We start from the raw sequence: 18,375 nt of genomic DNA, 5'->3' as shown, positions 1-18,375 counted from the left end.
CACATGTTGTCTCCCTTTGCACTGATGCCCTTTTCCATCCTGTGCATGTGCTTGTTGATGTGTGCCACCTACCTGTGCGGTGATCTCATCTCCCTCCATTGCAGGCGCTGGACCTTCAGCATGTTGCCTTCCAGTCCAGCAAACACACTTGGAGTAACAACCCTCTCCCTGTTGCCTCCCTCATGGATTGGAGTCTGTTGGCCCCCTGTGCCCTCCTCCGACGACTCCTCCATCTGCTGGAGGGTGGCCACGGCATGCCTCCTGCGTGACTGTGGTGGTGGTGGTGTTGGTGATCGTCGCAGTGGGGACTGGGTATGAGGGGATGGCGGGGTTCCCTGGCGCTGTGGTGATGCGTGTGATGGAGGATTTGGTGGTTGTGGTAGCGCGGAGCTTGTGGTCCCTGCAGGCATGCTTTCTTCCTCATGTTGCCTCCGCTCTGGCCCGCCTGTCTTTGCTCTGCTCCCCTCTGCAGCACTGCGAGATGTCTCACCTGTAATGACACAAATGTAGATATACTCACTGCTCTGTCTGCATTTGAATTACATTAAACATCATGCCTACAGATCACAGTGTTTGTCCTGACATTGCCAATTACTTTAACATGCTAATGTGTTTGCTAGCCTGACTGTCCTATACATCAGTTTCCTCTAACTACATCTCCCAAAATGCATAGCAGGTAATGGGTAAGACATGGAGTGGAGTAGGAGCCCCTATGCCACTATGGGGATTGGGGTTGGGGAGGGGGTAGCACAGCATGCTGGGCATGCGTCTTACCTTGTTTCCTTGCTGCTCTGGCAGAGCTGTCTGCGTCTCCCACGCCACTCACACTCTCCGGCTGGAGGGTGGTCTCCACCATCAGTTCCAGTGGTGTTGGTGCTGGTGCTCTGTTCTTTCCTCCACCTGTTTTGCCAGCCTGCATCTGCCTCTCTGCAATCCTTGCTTTCGCTGTCTTCCTGAGGTCGTACCACCTCTTCCTAATGTCCTTAATGGTACGCTGGGTCACACCTATGGCATTTATTTTGTCCTGAATGCCAATCCAGATCTGCCTCTTTTGAGACTCGGGCACATGGAGGGACTGCTTACCAAACAGCCTGTGATAGTCCTGACTGACATCCTGGATCTGTACCTCCAGCTCCTTGTCACTGAACTTCAGCTTTCTTTTTCTCTCACTTCCCTCCTTCTCCCTGTCCTGGCTTGCCATTTCAATGCTGTTTTCTTTTTTTTTTTAATTGTTTGTAGCTGTGAGGCTCTGTTGCTGCTGGCTCCTTAGCTCACCTGCCTGCCTCACAGTGAGCTCCAGGTCATGTGCAGCTGCCTGGGTGTGGCCACTTCCTGTTTGGGAGGTGATTGGGTGACACAGGATTGGCTGATTCATCGAATTATGAATTTTTGAATTACTGAATCGGTATTTACCGATTCGGTAATGAATTCTATAATTCCGAATCGGTATTGGGTTTTCGGTATTTTTTTTTACCGAATTGGTATTTTTTACCGATTTTTAACGAATCGTAATGTTTACCGATTTTTTTATCTACATCGCATTTACGGATTCCTTAATACCGAATCGGTAAAATTCTGTATTATGGAATAGGTATTCATGTTTTACATACATATGGCCCAAAGTGGAGTAGAGTATCGTAGAGTTGAGTGTTGTAGTGTTGTTGAGGGACTTCGAGTGTCAGAGTGGTGTAGAGTGTCGTAGAGTGGAATGGCATAGAATGTCATGGAGAGCAGAGTGGAGTGGAGTAGAGAGTCTTGCAAAGAGTGAAGCTTAGTGTTGTAGAGAAGAGTGGTGTAGAGCGGAGTAGATTGTCATAGAGTGGAGTGGCATGAAGTGAAGTTGTGTAGTAGAGTGGAATTACATACAGTGGAGTAGAGTGTTGTAGAGGTGAGTGGCGTAGAGTGTCATAGAGTGGAGTGTCATAGAGTGGGGTAAAGTGGCATGGAGTGGCGTAGAGGGAGTTGCATCTTTCGTCGTAGAGTGAAGTAGTGTCGTAGATTGGCATACAGTGGAGTAGTGTGTTGTAGAGTAGAGCATCATAGAGTGGAGTATCGTGGAGTGGAGTATCTTACAGTGGAGAGGCCTACCGTGATGTGGCATAAAGTACAGTAATGCAGAGTAGATTGGTGTAGAGTGTAGTGGCATACAGTGAATTGATTTTGAGTAAAGTGGTGTGGAGTGCATTGGCATAGAGGGCAGTGGCGTAGAGTAGAGTGATGTAAAGTGCAGTGGCGTAGAGTGGTGCAGAGTAGAGTGTAGTGACACAGCATGGGTTCCAGTGGCGTAGAGTGCAATTGTGTAGTGTGAAGTGGCGTAGGGTGATGTGGCGCAGAGTGAAGTAGAGTGGCCTAGAGTTTGTTGTGTAGGGTGCAATGGCATAGAGTAGATTGTGTCAGAGTAGAGTGAAGTGGCGTAGAGTGGAGTGGTGCAGGGTAGAGTGGAGTGGTGCGGGGGAGAGTGCAGAGGTGTAGAGTAGAGTTGCAGTGGCGTGGATTGATGTAGTGCAGAGTAGATTCACTTGGCTCAGAGCGCAGTGGTGTAAAGTGGAGTAATGCAGAGTAGAGTGGCAGCAAGTGTAGTGGTGTAGAGTGCATTGGTGTAGAGTGTATGGAGTAGCGTTGAGTTGAGTGGTGCAGAGTAGAGTGCAGTGGCATGAGTGCAGGGGTGCACAGTAGAGTTGCGTAGAGTTCAGTGGAGGAGAGTGCAGTCTTGCAGGGCAGAGTGTTGTGGAGTGCAGTGGCATAGAATTCAGTGGTGTTGAGAGCATTGGCGTAGAGTAGAATGGTACAGAGCATAGTGGTGTAGAGAGCAGTGGCGTAGGGTACAGTGGTAGAGAGGAGAATACAGGGACGTAAACTGCAGAGACACAGTGCTTAATGGTGTACAGGGGTGTAATTTGCAGATGCGTAGATCAATGCAGAGTAAAGTATAGTGGGGAAGAGTGCATTGGTTTAGAGTAAAGAGGTGTAGAGTGCATTGGCCTAGAGTGAAGTGGTTTAGAGTAGAGTGGTGTAGAGTGCAGTGACATAGAGTAGAGTGGTGCAGAGTAGAGTACAGTTTTATAGAGAAGTGCAGCATGTATTGCAGTGGCGTAGAGTGCAGTGGCATAGAGTGGAGTGGTGCAGAGTGGAATAGAGTGCAGTAGAGTAGAGTAGATTGTTTCAGAGTAGAGTGAAGAGGCATAGAGTGGAGTGGTGCAGGGTAGAGAGCAGTGTTTTAGGGTAGAGTGCAGTGGCATAGAGTAGTGGTATAGAGTGCAGTGGCATAGAGTGCAGTGTTGCAGAGTAGAGTGGCGTAGAGTGGAGTGGTGCAGTGTACAGTTGAGTGGCCTAGAATGGAGTGGTGTAGAGTGCGGTAGGGAAGAGTGCAGTGGTGCATAGTAGAGTCCATTAGCATGGGGAGTTGAGTGGGGGGGTAGCATAGAGAGTCGTAGGGTGAAGTGGCATAGAGTGCAGTGGCACAGAGTGCAGTGGTGAACAGTATATTAGAGTGCATTAGCGTACAGTGGTTTGGCATAGAGTGTAGTGGCTTTCAGTGTAGGGGCATAGAGTGTAGTGGCATAGGGTACATTGCATAGAGTGCATTTGTGTAGAGTAGAGTGCAGTTGCATAGTGTGCACTGCCACTGACACAGACTAGAGTGGTGTAGAGTTCAGTGGCAGGGAGTGCAATGTTGCAGAGTAGAAAGTCGTAGCCTGCAGTAGTGTAGAGTGGTGAAGAGTGCATTGGTGTAGAGTTCAGTGGCATAATGTAGAGTGGTGCAGAGTAAAGTGGCATAGAGCACAGGGGCATAGAGTACAGTGGTGAAAAGTAGAGCAGAGTGACTAGCGTAGAGTTCAGTGACGTAGAGTGTAACAGTGTTAGAGTAGAGTGACGTAGAATACAGTGGCATAGAGTGTTGCAGAGTAGTATATAGTGGTGTACAGTGAATTGGTGCAGAGTAGATTGGCGTAAAGTGCATTGGTATTGAGTAAAGTGGTGTAAAGTGCAATGGAATAGAGTGCATCAGCATGGAACAGAGTGGCGTAGAGTGCAGTGGAGTAGAGTAGAGTGGGGCAGAGTGAAATAGATTGGCGCAGGGTAGATTGCAGTGACCAAGAGTGAAGTGGCTTGGAGAGGAATGGCACAGAGTGGAATAGAGTGGCGTAGAGTGCAATGGGGTAGAGTAAGTTGTTTTAAAGTGGAGTTAAGTGGCAGAGTGCAGTGGCATAGAGCAGAGTCTCATAGAGAGAAGTGTCACTGACTGCAATGGTGCAGAGTATGTTAGAGTGGTTTGGCTTAGAGTGGTTTGGATTAGAGTGCAGTGGCATAGAGTGGAGTAATGCAGAGTAGCGTGGCATAGAGTGTAGTATTGTACAGTGAGTTGGTGTAGAGTGCAGTAGAGTGGCGTAGAGTAGAGTGGTGCAGAATAAAGTGCAGTGGCCTAGAGTGCACTGGTGCAGAGTAGATTAGTGTAGAGTTCAGTGGGGGACAGTGAAGTGTTGCAGAGTGAAGGGAAGTAGAGTAGAGTGGAGTGGTGCAAAGTAGAGTGAAGTGGTGCAGGGTAGAGTGCAGTGGCGTACAGTGGAGTGATGCAGAGTAGAGTAGTATAATGTGTAGTGGCATAGAGTGCATTGGAGTAGAGTGGCATAGATTGGTGCAGGGTACTGTGATGTAGAATGCAGTGGCAGATGGAGCAGTGGCAGAGAGTGCAATGACCTATAGTAGAGTGGCGTAGAGTCCGGTAGCAGAGAGTGCAAAGTAGACTGTCATACAGTGCAGTGTTGTATAAGTGGCGTAAAGTGTAGTGGTGTAGAGTAGAGTGGTGCAGTGTAGAGTGGAATAGAGAGCAGTGGCATAGAGTACAAGTGCAGAGTAAAATAGAGTGGCGGGGAGTGCAGCCATGTAGAATGTTGCAGAGTAGAGTATAGTGGTTTGAGTGCAGTGGTGCAGAGTATATTGGTGTTGAGTGCATTGTTTGGAGTAAAGTGGTGTAGAGTGCATTGGTGTAGAGTGCATTGGTTAGAGTAGAGTGCAGTGGCATTGAGTAGAGTGGTGCAGAATAGAGTGTTGCAAAGTGGTGCAGTGTAGATTGCAGTGGCACAGAGTGCAGTGGCATACAGCAGATTGGAGTGGTGAAGAGTGGAGTGGCGCAGAGTGGAGTGGCGCAAAGTGCAGGGGCACTTAGTGCAGTGGCATATACTAGATTGTGAAATGAGGTGGTGTGATGCCCGGTAGAGTGAAGTGGTACAGGGTAGAGTGCAGTGGCATAGAGTAGAGTGGCATAGAGGGAAGTGGTGCAGAGTAGATTAGACTGGTGTATAGTGAATTGCCATAAAATACACTTGGTGTGGAGTGATATAAAACTTTATAAATAAATAAAATAAATTGGCGTAAAGTGCCGTGGCATAGAGTGCAGTGTTGCAGAGTAGTGTGGCATAGAATGGAGTGGTATAGAGTAGCGTGAAGTTGCCTACACTGGAGGGGTGTAGAGTGTAGCAGTGCATAGTAGAGTAAAGTGGGGTACAGTGCTTTGGCACAGAGTAGGGTGGTGCCAAGTAGAGTAGAGAGGCATAGAGTGAAGTGGAGTAGAGTGGAGTGGTGCAGAGTAGAGTGTATTGACATAGTGTGGCGTGGCGCCGAGTGGATGGCATAGTGTGGAGTGGTGCAGAGTACAGTGCAGTGTCGTGGAGTGGAGCAGGGTAGAGTGGAGTGGATTAAAGTGGTGTATGCACGGTGTGATTGTACATGCCATTACAGACAACACATCTTCAATTGAAATGAACATTACATTTGACCAGAGATACAGTTTTACTAATAAAGGTATACAGCACACAAACGATAATGTGCAGAAGTGTCAGCAATCTTTTGATTTATTTTGATTGTAATAAAATATTTATTTCCACCACACTTTGCATTATCAAAAAATGTACTTTGTTCGTGCTTTCCTAATTCTGATATATTCTGAAATATCTGCACTGTACATTTACAGACATTTACATTTTGTTGTGTGTTAGAAAAAAATAACATTGTACAGACTTCCTTCGGCACACCCCCAGTAGCCAGCATGATTGGCACATAAATCCTCTCAATTTGAGGTCAGAGAAAGAAAAGTAATCACCAAGCTCATTTGATAGACAGAGCCTGACATTTATCCTCTGTCTTTGAATGCACAGCTAATGTGACAAGATAAGAACAAGATTTAAAGGCCTGTTAACAGAAAGCCAGCACTGGTGGAACTATGCAGTAAATAAGGTATGGGCCCCGGAAGGGACAAGCTCAAGTAGGACAGCCTAAAACAAATAAAGCCAGCAAATAGAAAGCAAGCAAATGTGAGTTACAAACCAAAAAGCCAATAGTAAGCAATGGCAGATTGCATTTCCAAATGTCCCCAAGATGTCATTAGTAAACCAGGCTTCAACCTAAAACACACAGATTCAAAGACTGGAACAAATACCACCAATAGTACAAGATATAGAATACTAGAATGCCTAACTTAAAACAAACATTGGCAAAGTCAATAGTTTTTGCCTATGCAAGTTCTATTGGCTTTGTCAATGTTTTTTTCTAAATGTTTTCCAGCAGCGTTGGTTGCTGTACAACATAGCTTACAGTAAAAAAAAAAAATTCAAAAGTGCTATGATATGGCCATCGTTGATCATGTTATAAAGCTTTTTTTCTTCAAGCCATGTTGCATGCCAGCCTGCTTTTCTGTGCCGTATGTCTAAAAATATTTACACAAAGCCAAATAGTACTTACATCCAAAAGAGCTATTTGGCCTCGTTTAATGTTTTTTCTGGGACACGAGAGGGCTGAAGGAAGCAGGGAGAACCATGAGGGTGGGTTAGCAACACATCAAACATGTGGAGGATAGTGGGGGGACAAGCAACATGGGGGAGTTGTGGGGGAGGAGGGAGGGAGCTGTAACACCACGGAGGGTTGGAAGAGTGCGGGGGGTCAACCAACATGAAGGAGGTGTGAGGGAGGAGGGCGGGAGCAGCAAAACCACAGAGGGTCAAGGGAGGCCGGGGTAGTCAAGCAACACGAGGGAGGTGTGGAGGGGGGGAGCAGCAGCACCATTGAGGGCAGGGAACTGCGGGTGGGTCAAACAACACAATGGGGAGGGAGCAGCAACACAATGGGGGAAAGGGAGGGGCAAGCAACACCAGGGAGGTGTGGGGAAGGAGGGAGGGAATAGTAAGACAATGGAGAGTGCGCGAGGGTGGGTGACGAGAGCACAGACGCTGGGGTGAGGTAGAAACTAGAGACACACGCACTCGTATATAGCGCATGCAGCCAGTAGGACACTGGCTGCAGACAGAAAACTGTACTTCATCCATGTTCCACTGCAGGGACAAACACCTGTAGGCTCAGCAGGAAGTAGGAGCCAATCAGGAGGCGGTGACCAGTAGAAAGCAAGAAAACAAGAGTGACTTAGAAGCCAACCAATGGTAAGCAACTGTGAGTATTGGGCGGGCTCCCAGAACATTTTATAGCTTTTTTTGTTGACAACAATTTCACTGACAGTGCATATGCATTGTTCAAGAATAATATGAATGAATTGTTTGGAAACTCACTACCTAAGCTCCTGGAGTTTACGAGCAACAGCAAACAACCGCATTTAATGGGTGCACAGGCTAGGACCTAGAAAAAATATCACTCGCATCGGAATCACATCATCTCATTCACCTACAATACACTCAGGTGATACGATTGCTAAATTTGTCCAAGGAAAAGAAAATGCTCCTCTGGAACTGCCAAAAGATCTATGTTACTCAAGCCTTGGCAAGGAAATCAGCTGAGAGAAAAAACGTTTCTGAATTTGAGAGTGGAAATGCATAAACCAACGATAAGATACAGGATACTAAATCTGTGCATATGCAAAATTATCTTTAAGGTAAACCCCTCAAATTTTGATGACCAAGAGAACCCTAAAAGCCTGTCCAAATTCTGAGGGAAATGCAACCTGAATACATGGAGAGTGGCAAAGTGTATACTGCACCAAAACTATGACATCTCCAGATCCATGTACGAAGCACTATTTAAAGCCATCTCAAAGACTGTCCTCAGCTTCGGAAAGACCAAACAAAAACATATTTTCTTAAGTTTTCAACAGTGAGTCATTAAAGCATGAGCACGCTAAATCACCATTAGAAACATCAATGCTTTAATGTCACCCAAGGACAAGACCAGACCAGAAAGGCTACCCAAGGTCGTTCCATGTCACTTGGATAAAAAAAAAGGCGATGAAAGACCTGGGTACCAAAGCTGATCAGTCGGCATCAACCCAGTGTCCATTACTCATGATCAAACCGCAAACAGGGTGAGCTCTCCTGTGCGTGGCGTGCCACAGCCATCCACACTTTAATGGTTTCAAAGTCAGAACGTCATATGTTTCCTATAGAAGATAGGCCCTGATGCCCATTCGTCCCATCCCTTGAAAATGTATTCCTTTTCAATGTATTTCTCTTCCACCAACTCCGCAGCAACAGATTAGAGGCCACTATCTGCATAAAGGTGGTGCAGAGGGCCAACCCTCTGCTGTTTACAGGTGGTCGAGGGGTGCACGATCTGATATCCCTGGGATTTTTGTGAAACCGCAACTATGGCACAAACATCATAAACATTTTAAAAAGTAACAATACATTTTTGCAAAAATTCTCTCGGGTCCATATAGTTATAAAAATAAAAAGTCCAGACTTCTTGCCAGGCATTTTACAGTCTCTTGCCAATGACTTGCTTTTGATTGTTGTGCAGAACTTTCTTTCCTCGGCCCATGAACAGATGGGGTTACCTTCAGAGCCTGTGTTACTAGCTTATAAACTAGGGGGCAGATTTACAAGACCCTTGCGCCACTTTTGTGTCACTTTTCCCATGTTAAAAATGACGCAAAAGTGGAGAGAGGGGCTTGTAAATCTGCCCCTAGGTATCGAGACACTTCTAATTTTCCCAAACTATTCTGTGTGAACAGAGTGGCGTGAGCTCCATCAAGGTCTGCAAGCAGCAAGAGGGACTGAGGTATATCTTCCTGCTTTGGGTAGACTTGTAAATAGTCATATTTATGGTGCCCTTATACTCGTAAATCATAGTCCACATTTGATAACAAACATGTCCTTTGTCTTTCATTCCTACTGGAGTGACACTCCTAGCTCAGCGCTATAAGAGCCCGTTTAAATATTAACTTTTATTATACAACACACAGGTCAGGTGCTTTCTTGAGAACTCACGTGTGCCCCCTACTGCCCACCTCTGTCACAGTCACACCACGCGGCCATACTTATGAATCTTTAATGTTCAGATGTATGTCATTTCTTTACTCGCTCCCTTCAGCTCTCAGGTCAACGCAGAGACTTAAGCTGTGACACTCTGTGTCCATGGAGAAGTTCCCTGAGGTCTCGGAGAACACTCAGCAGGTCAATGCACATCTTGTCGTTTATAGAAGCTGTCACCTGGTATAGGACCGCTGCCATTTGTAGATCTGATGCATGCTGTGGGTGCAGACTGGTTCCTGTCTGCAAACTCCAGCCCCCGCTGCAGCCTTATGTGAAGCCCCAGGACCTGCCCTTTTCCTGTCGGCCAACCCCTTAAGTTTTTCCTCCATCACAAAAAAGTCTACGGTGGACTTGAAGAACTCCAGCAGCGCTTCATGGCTCCAGGGAGCCCCTGTCTGCCCAGCTCCCAAAAATCCACAGTGCCCTCCATGCTGTGTCAGGAGTAGGAAGAGATGAGGGTTTGTCTCGAACAGACCGAAGGGTAAAGTGTTGACGGGGTGCCCTCGGATGGGGTCATCGTGACTACAGATGCAGAGGACTGGGGTGGCCACCTCATCCACATCTCGAAGTGGGTCATTTCGTTCCCAGTATGACTCCCAGGAAGTAGTGCTGGCCCCTGTCTGGCAAAACAAGGACTCTTCCAGCTCCTTGAGAGAATTGCTTCTTAGCACCTTCTCCATGCTGATTGCCTCCCCGAGTGCAGTAACATACCTGCAAAGTGGAGAAAAAGTGGAGAAAAAGTGGTGAGAGGCCATGGCACAATGACAGAAGGAGTAAACAGAGGCCAGAAACTATGGGCCTGGTCTAGATCTCGGTGGGCAGGTCTCGTTTGTAAAAATATAAATCACATAGGATATAATGGGATTTATATTTCGGCAGACAGGATGTCCATCCCTGTTGTGATGGAGTAGCTCATCTGCCAAGGTCTAAATCAGCCCAAATCTGAACAAGATGGAATAGTATATAAATCTTAAACAAGTTGAAAGGAGGCCTTGAAAGATTCCAAAAGGATTAGAGAGGCCACAAAACCACGAGCAAGAAGCGAAAAGAGGCCACAAAGAAAAAAAAGAAAGGGCAAAGTATGTGGGAAAATAAGAAAGGACAGAGAGAAGGAGGTAATAGTTCACAGTGAAGAGAACGGGAGACCACTAGTTCCTTTTACATGAACAGAGAGGCAGAAAGACCATGAGATACTTTGTAAGGGGAAATGGGAGACCACAATAGACTTGAACAACGAGAAGAGAAAGAGGGGCCAACAGGCATGTTCAGAAAGAAAAGGGAGGTGACAGAATATTTGCACAAACAGAGATAGAGCGAAAGAGGCTGTAGGTCACAAATACCTTTTTCAAGGAGAACAATGAGTGTGAGGAGTAGAAGGCATAGGACACAAAATATCTTTGCAAGAAGGGGAGACCACGGTTTAGTTGTACAAGCATAAAGGTGCAGTGGGATTACTTGAGACTAGGAGAAGCACAGAGAGAGGGGCACTAGGCAAGCACGGGGAGTACTCAGTGGTAATGTAAGGCTTGTACAAAGAGAACAGAGAAGCCGCAAAAGACTGGACCATGGGACACACAGATGGGACAGCAAGTGTGAAAAGAGCAGCGGAGGTTATACTAAGACACTTTCACAAGGAGAGGGGTTAGCAAGTGTGTACATACAGAGGGAAGTTGTCACGAGACACTTAACAAAGAGAAGGAGATAGGGCAAAAGGGTGCCAGACAAAAAGATGGAGGGTGAGAGTGAAGACAGATGTTAAGGACATGTAAACAAACAGGAGACGAGCTACAAAAGACTTCACAACAGTAGAGAGAGTACAAAACATGTGCACAAAGCAGAGAGATGAAAGGTAAACTCAAACTGCATGATTAGGAGGAAGGGTGATGGAAGGATGGAAGAGGGCAGGCTATGGCAGGATGGCACAAGGATGAAAGACAGGCAGGATAAGATTCGAGCAAGTGGCAAGACAACTAAGAGAAAGAGGCCAGAGAAATGTACAAGAGAAGCATGGCAGGCTACGGGAAGGGTTAGAAGAAGATGATATGGAAACAAATAATGTGAGGAAAAGGTAAAGAGAGGACAAATAAACATGTGTATAGAAAACGTAGTATACAGGTGAAGTGTTTGTGGAGAAGCGATACCAAAAAAACTTGCACAAGAAAAGGAGAACCCACAAAGGAATGGTACACGAAGAAGAGGGATAGGAAACAAATGACACAAACAACAAGCAGACTACAATAGGCTTGTAGACGAGAGGAGAGACACTGAAGATGGGTAGAAGACAGAGGAGCTAGCTGGGAAAAGACAGAAAACCAAGGAGACAGCTAGATAGACAGAAAGAGAGGGAGGGAGAGATATGGGCAAATGCAAAATGTTGGGGGGGGGGGCGGATGACGGTGTTGGCACTATGCTACACTATCGGACTTGCAGTTCTGTTGTGCTTTGTGGCTGGTGTAGTTCATATCTACCAATATTGAGGTGTTGACAGCATTTTTCCACTCTTTCCTTAGGAGATAAAAAAATGTTGATACCGTGCTTAATTGCACACAAGAGGGGTCCTCAATTATTTGCTTTAAAGGCAATTTTATTGCAGTGCTTTCAAGGATCGAGCCAAGTAACCAGTGATGTAAGTTTTTTCACGTCAACATTACATCTATCAGCCCTTAAAGGATACAGTTCTTCTGAGTCTCTGTGCCTCATAATTCCAGTCTTAGTATGAAATGTCGGTTTTCTTTGTTTATCACCACATACATATCTAAAATATAGTAAAATCTATTAAGCAACTGCATTATTATAATCGTAACATAGCAGTCTCAGTGAGTAATTAAAACCACGTGGCAATTTTGTTCATTTCCTGCTGTCTTTAATCAGCATGTAATAAAGTTCAGACGTGGTGTTTATTTACATTGTTAGTGACTTAAATGGCTCTGCAGCATTGTTGTTTTAATACTAATGCCAACTGTTTATCAATTGTAGATGTTGTAGAGAGGATGTAGGCTAGAGGATCGACCTCAAAGCTGGGGAACCAGGTTTGAGTCTCGGCAATGACGCTCAACATCCTGTGATTCTGGGCAAATCACGTAATCTCCCCGTGCCTACCAAAATGAATGTGTTTCTGTACACAAAACTGGTGCTCATGTAAAGCGCTCTGATACCCGATGTCTCGGGTCTAGTTCGCGCTATATAAAACTCTAAAACAAAGAACAAACAATTTACAGTATTTGTACAATGAGATGAGAAATACCCAATACCAAAATGTAGCAAGGACAGAGAGAGGCCAAAAAAGATGCCAGTAACGATCAAGCATTGTTAAAATATAGGGGCATCCATGCCTCCGTTATGCAGATGATGTCAAAACATTAGATCATACGCAAAGAAGTCTGCAGCTTAGGATTCCTGAGGACCAGTGTTATTTAAATTCTAAAGACTCATCCCTTAACCCTGGGAGGGGAGTATCAGAGGATAAGCGCCCCTTGGGTGGCCTGGAATTAGAGGAGGTCAATGGCTATTACTATTAATGAAAGCGAACCAGGCCTGTTGATGATAGTGAAGAAAGAAGCAGAACTCTCACATTTCTTCATTCAAAATCCTCCAATATTAGGGATGCATCCAGGGTCATTGTAATCCAGAACAAAGCAAAATGTTAGTTAATCGTGTGCTATGCCGCGTTTGAGAAGAGCATCTCATCATTGGCAACCAGATGCACATTTATTCACCTTGAGATTTTCATTCCTCGCAGGTGTGCTACAATGAGGACCTGCGCCAGGCTGTAGAACTTACTAAAACCATCACCAGCATCTAGCATCAGTTTACCACCAGCAATTTTTTAAGGACAGAGGAAAATGTTTTTACTGGGTGCAACCGCGTCCTCACATCTACCAGACTCCATTGCTGATAATTAGATCCCAGATCCACTTAACAGTCTCATAAGAGAATATGTAAATATTTGTGAAGATTTGTTTTACCTTCCATAGATTTTAGAGGGTTTTCATAGCCTTCCATAATAATGAACGCTCCCATAGAGATCAATGTAAATTAGTGTGTGCATTATCAAACGTTTTCCTCCCATTTCTTTTTCAATTTAGTTTTAGAAATAAATGTAACTTTTTATTATAACACTTTTGAATTGCTCTTAAGTTATTTAACACTCAAGTGGATCGCAAATGTGGTTGTTGACTTCTGCCTGAAAACCTCTGGCAAAGTGAGGCCTCCTAAGTTCAGGCTACCTCTAAAGAAACCTTAAATAATCAATAACGGGCAACCCTGTATTCCTAGCAACCTGGGTATCTACTTTATCAAGAAACAATGGTTCCTACCGATGAAGCTAAACAATCCTTTGCTTCGTAGGCAAAACTCATCAAGTATCCAATAATGATTTTCTGTTACATGATTTAATGAGATTGCACACAGACATATTACACAGTGTTAATATGTTATAAATTAACTTCATCATCATAAAGAGAAGGTGCTCCAGTGAACTGCACAGTTAATTGTAGAAAAAGTGAAAACAAGTGTGTATGCCAAACAAATGTAAGAACAGCACATCGAGATATTCACACTACATTTTCTCCAAAACCGACTCAAAGTCGGAGTGCAGTACACAGTGAATGCTAATAAATGTGTGTCTGCATGATTTAGCATCAACGTCTCAACCCCTTTATTGATTTAATTTCCTTTGAGCCTTCATCAGGATAAACAGGTAATATCAATAATAAGACAAAGACACAACATCTCTGTTGGAGTTGGTACTCAACAATTTAGTTATCCTCTTTTAATTATTTATATATGTGCACACTTACCAAGAACTATAAATGTTCTAGGCCAGAGAAATGTATCAACCAACTCCTTATTTTGTCACAATGTGACTTACATTCTGGGAAACAAAAGAAAGAAAAAACTTATGTTACATAGAGATACCTTTAAAAACCTGTGAATCTCTAATCCAAGTCAGGAGCCCTGGAACCCAAATTTTCGGAATTTAGGGGGTCATTAGGATAGCAGGCGGATTGCCCCCGCCAGGCTGGCGGTAGTCACCGCCGGCCTGGCGGGGGCAATCTGCCCGCCATCCTCAGCTAAATGACCCCCCGCCATATTAGTATGGCGGGGGGGACCCCGGCGGATGGAAAGACCGTCTGCCGCTTTTCCGCCCCGGTCGCCTTGCGGCAGGGGCAGAAAAGTTTTAATATGGCGCCAGCCTTATTACCATGGGTTCAGTTGGATGCATTTCCATGGCGGTGCCGCCACGGAAACGCATGCGGTCTTCACTCTGGGGGCCCCCTGCGGGCCCCCGGAGTGAAGGAGAGGTGAGGGGTTCACACGGGGGTACCTGTGGTACCCCCCTGCATTTGCATAAACAAAGCGGCAGGCACCACGCGATGCCTGCCGCTTTGTTTATGTAAATGCATACATGCATGTTTAGCATTGTGGCGGGCGGTGCTGAGAGAACCGCCCGCCACAATGCTAAACATGCAGGATGCGCCCGCCACAGTGGCGGGCCACAGTGGCGGGCGCATCCTAATACCCCCCACAGGACCCCCGCCCTTATGGCGGGCGGTCCCAATCACCGATAGGACTTATTCCGCCCGCCATCCTAATGACCCCCTTAGTGTTCAAAACCTAATCACAGAATGGTGTTAAAAACATAGACACACACAATACTTGTATATTCATGCTTCGTAGTGTAATAGATGATCACAACATGAAGACCTTGTTGTGTTTTACCGATAGCCAACTCGTTGCACCGTACAAAGTCAGTATATTTAAAATCCTATCTACTTAAAGTGAAAACCAACTTGGGAAATCATATGGGTATACTCCAGACATGCTTTCTTTCACTTGCCCATAACGACGTGGACACAAGCAACATAGAAACAGCAATCTCATATGGAATTAAAGTGCAAGTTGGAGTGCAAACACCGCAGAGACCAGAAACCTATTGGCACACCGATCATAGGACGGTGTGTTAGCGTACGGGTGAAGTAATGGCCCTTTGCTTAGACAGCGATACTGCTGATCAGTGGTAACTTTTGCATAGCATAGGTTTCTGATCTCTGTGGTGTTTTCACTAATGGTTTCCTTCTGTATGAGATCAATGTTTCTATGTTGCTTGTGTCCAAAATGCTCTGGGTGCGGGTGATGTCTGGAGCATACCCCAACGGTTCTCTACGTCGGTCCTCATTCTAAGTACATAGGACTTTAATTATATTTTGTATGGTGTATTTAGTTGGCTATCAATAAAACACAATGAGATTTTCCAGTTTTCTGCATCTATAACACTATGATGCACGAAAACACAAGCATTGTGTGTCTACATTTTGAACACCATTCTTTAATAAGGTTTTGCACATAACATTCTGATAATTTGGGTGTCAGAACTACCGGCTTGTATTAGAGGTTCATCTCAGGAAATTACTAGTATCTCTACATACAAAATGGTCAATAGATAAACATATTTTGTGGCTTTATTTTAGTTCCCAGAATGTAAGTCGCATTGTGACAAGGTAAGGAGGTGGTTGATACTTAAATTCTATATCAACTGTAAGGGAGCTAAAATGCCGGCACGCAGTACCTCCTCTGAAGTCATGTACAGAGACTGGAAAGCTCTGGAAAGGCGGAGAACTACTGGTGCCGTGTTCCAAGTGGAGGACAGTTTCTCTCGAAATTGTCCAGCTGAGGATAACTATGAGGCCTTCTGTCTTAGGATAGGGACAACTATTGACTCCTTAGCTCCACTAAAAAAATGCAAGCACAAGGGTAGAGTATCAGCTCCTTGGTTTGACGACTCTCTAAAGGCCCTTAAACTGGCCTGTAAGCAGGCTGAAAGAAAATGGAGACAGGGTTACCTCGATGCTAACAAGCAACTCTGGAAAACCAAACTTTTGGAATATAAAACCGCGATTATGAAATCCAAGTCCGCTTACTATTGTTCCACAATTTCTACAGCCGCCAACAGTTCCAAAAGTATCTTCCAGATTTTGAATAACCTTACCCACCCTGACTGCGCAAAAAAATCAATCCCTCCACTCAATCCCTTTGCGACAATCTGGCGCTGTTTTTCAAAGAAAAAATTGAAATTATTATTTGAAACTTGAGCATCTCCCCCACTCTGGTCGGCTCCACTGGCCCTGAGGGCCTCTTCATTGATTATGGAGTGGCGAGCCCAGGGTGCCAGCTTATGGACCACTTATGGGAGTTTCCCTCTATGATTGAGGTAGAATTTGACAGACTGGCTCAAGGGATCTCTTCGGGCTCTCCTCTTGACCCTATTCCTGCTAAAAACTGGAAGGCTTCCGGAGAGGAGCTCTTTCCCACTCTCCGCAGGATTTGCAATCAGTCCCTAAGCAGTGGTCTAGTCCCTGCCCTTTGGAAGCAGGCTCTCATTAGGCCACTGTTAAAGAACCCTCTCTGAACCCTGAGTGTCTACAGAACTATCGACCAATCTCCCTGTTACCATTCCCGGCAAAAATTGCCGAGCGCTGGGTGAGCTCTTGTCTCTCCGTACATCTGGAGCAGAATCATTTTCTGGACGAAATACAATTCGGCTTTCGTCCAGCCCATGGCACTGAATCTGCTTTACTTACTGCCATGGAGGACCTTCGTATGCGTGCAGACAGGGGCCAAGCAGTAGCCTTGATCCTGTTGGACCTGTCTGCCGCATTCGATACGGTCAATCACGTGATTCTATTGAAGAGACTAAGAGAGGCCGGGGTCGTCGGCAGTGCCCTGCATTGGTTTCACTCCTTCCTGCGGGATAAGAAGCAGGCTGTGTCCCTCCCCCCGTTTCAATCTGCCTTCTCCCCGGTGATCCATGGGGTGCCTCAGGGCTCGTCCATCAGCCCGATTTTATTTAACGTCTATCTAAAACCACTGATTACGTTAATAAAATCCCACAGGCTAAAGGCAATTAACTATGCCGACGACACTCAGCTCATCCTCTCTTGGGAGGGCGAGGAAGCGATTCCTTTGGAGTCGTTTCATGACTGTCTGCGAGATACGGCTGGTTGGCTACACAAAAACTCCCTACAGTTCAACGCCTCTAAAACCGAGGTTCTGTTCTGTGCCGGAAGTTGGATTCCACGCCCGTTCCCGGCGGAGTTTTGTCCCCCAGAAACCTTGGAAAAGCCACAGCCGGTCACCACTGTTCGCAATCTGGGGGTTATGATGGACAACAAACTCAGCATGGAAGCCCAGGTTGCGAAAACAGTGTCCACCTGCTCCGTCCTTATTCGATCACTTCGCAAGATCTTGCCACTCCTTCCCTCACAGGCCCGGGCCTTAATAGTCAGGTGCACCATTCTTAGTCGCCTTGACTATTGCAATGCGCTTTTGCTTGAGGCCCCGTCTGTGCTGCTAGACAGAGTCCAAAGAGTCCAAACTGCCGCTGCCAAACTGGCCCTGGGCTGGCCTAGGAGATCCTCGGCCACCGGGGCTTTGGCCAAGCTTCATTGGCTCCCTATGAAACAGCGAGTTGCTTTTAAATCTCTCTGTCTTGTTTTTAAAGCTTTGCATGGAGTCGGGCCCGGCCCCCTGCAATCGATATTTGACTGGTACATTCCAACCAGAGCCCTCCGATCTACAACGGCCTGTCTTGTCAAAGTATCAAGATTTTAAAAAGTCAGGACAGGAGGAAGATCTTTCAGGGTTGCTGCAGCGAAACTCTGGAACAGCTTGCCTTTGGATGTCCGTCAAACAAGTGAACTGCTCCCTTTCAGGAAACGGGTTAAAACTTGGCTGTTTCCAAATTGTTAGCCGCTGCTTATTCAACTGTTGTTCTCCCAGTGCATCTCTCTTAGGAGCTATCTCAGCGCCAGGATACCTGTAAGGTGATAGCTGCGCTATATAAATGTTTTAAATAAATAAATAAATAATACATTTCTCTAACCTAGAACATTTATGGTTCTTAGTAAGTACGACACATATAAAGATGAGTAACAGAGGGCCACTAAGTTGTTGAGTACCAACTTCAACAGAGATTTTGTGTCTTTGTCTTATTATAGGTGCTACTTATTTGTCCTGATGAAGACCAGGAGGAAATATGATCAATAAAATGGTCAAAACGCAGACGCTAAAGCATTTAGACACACATATATTGATAACCACTGTGTACTATACTCCAAATTTGGGT

General features: G+C 45.6%; 1 protein-coding gene across 1 annotated transcript in view; it reads right to left on the bottom strand.

Annotated features, from left to right (window-relative positions):
• Nucleotides 1-5,821: 5,821 nt before the first annotated feature.
• LOC144824564 (protein ABHD15-like) overlaps nt 5,822-18,375 on the bottom strand; it is a 43,169-nt gene continuing 30,615 nt past the window's right edge. Inside the window, exon 3 of the mRNA XM_078683622.1 lies at nt 5,822-9,962. Within this exon, the coding sequence (XP_078539748.1) occupies nt 9,425-9,962 (538 nt within the window). The 3' untranslated portion in view covers nt 5,822-9,424. The remainder of the gene's footprint in view (nt 9,963-18,375) is intronic.

Source organism: Lissotriton helveticus, chromosome 3_1 (assembly GCF_964261635.1).
Source record: "Lissotriton helveticus chromosome 3_1, aLisHel1.1, whole genome shotgun sequence".
In the NCBI taxonomy this organism is placed as follows: domain Eukaryota; kingdom Metazoa; phylum Chordata; class Amphibia; order Caudata; family Salamandridae; genus Lissotriton; species Lissotriton helveticus.
This window is presented reverse-complemented; position numbering and strand designations above follow the sequence as displayed.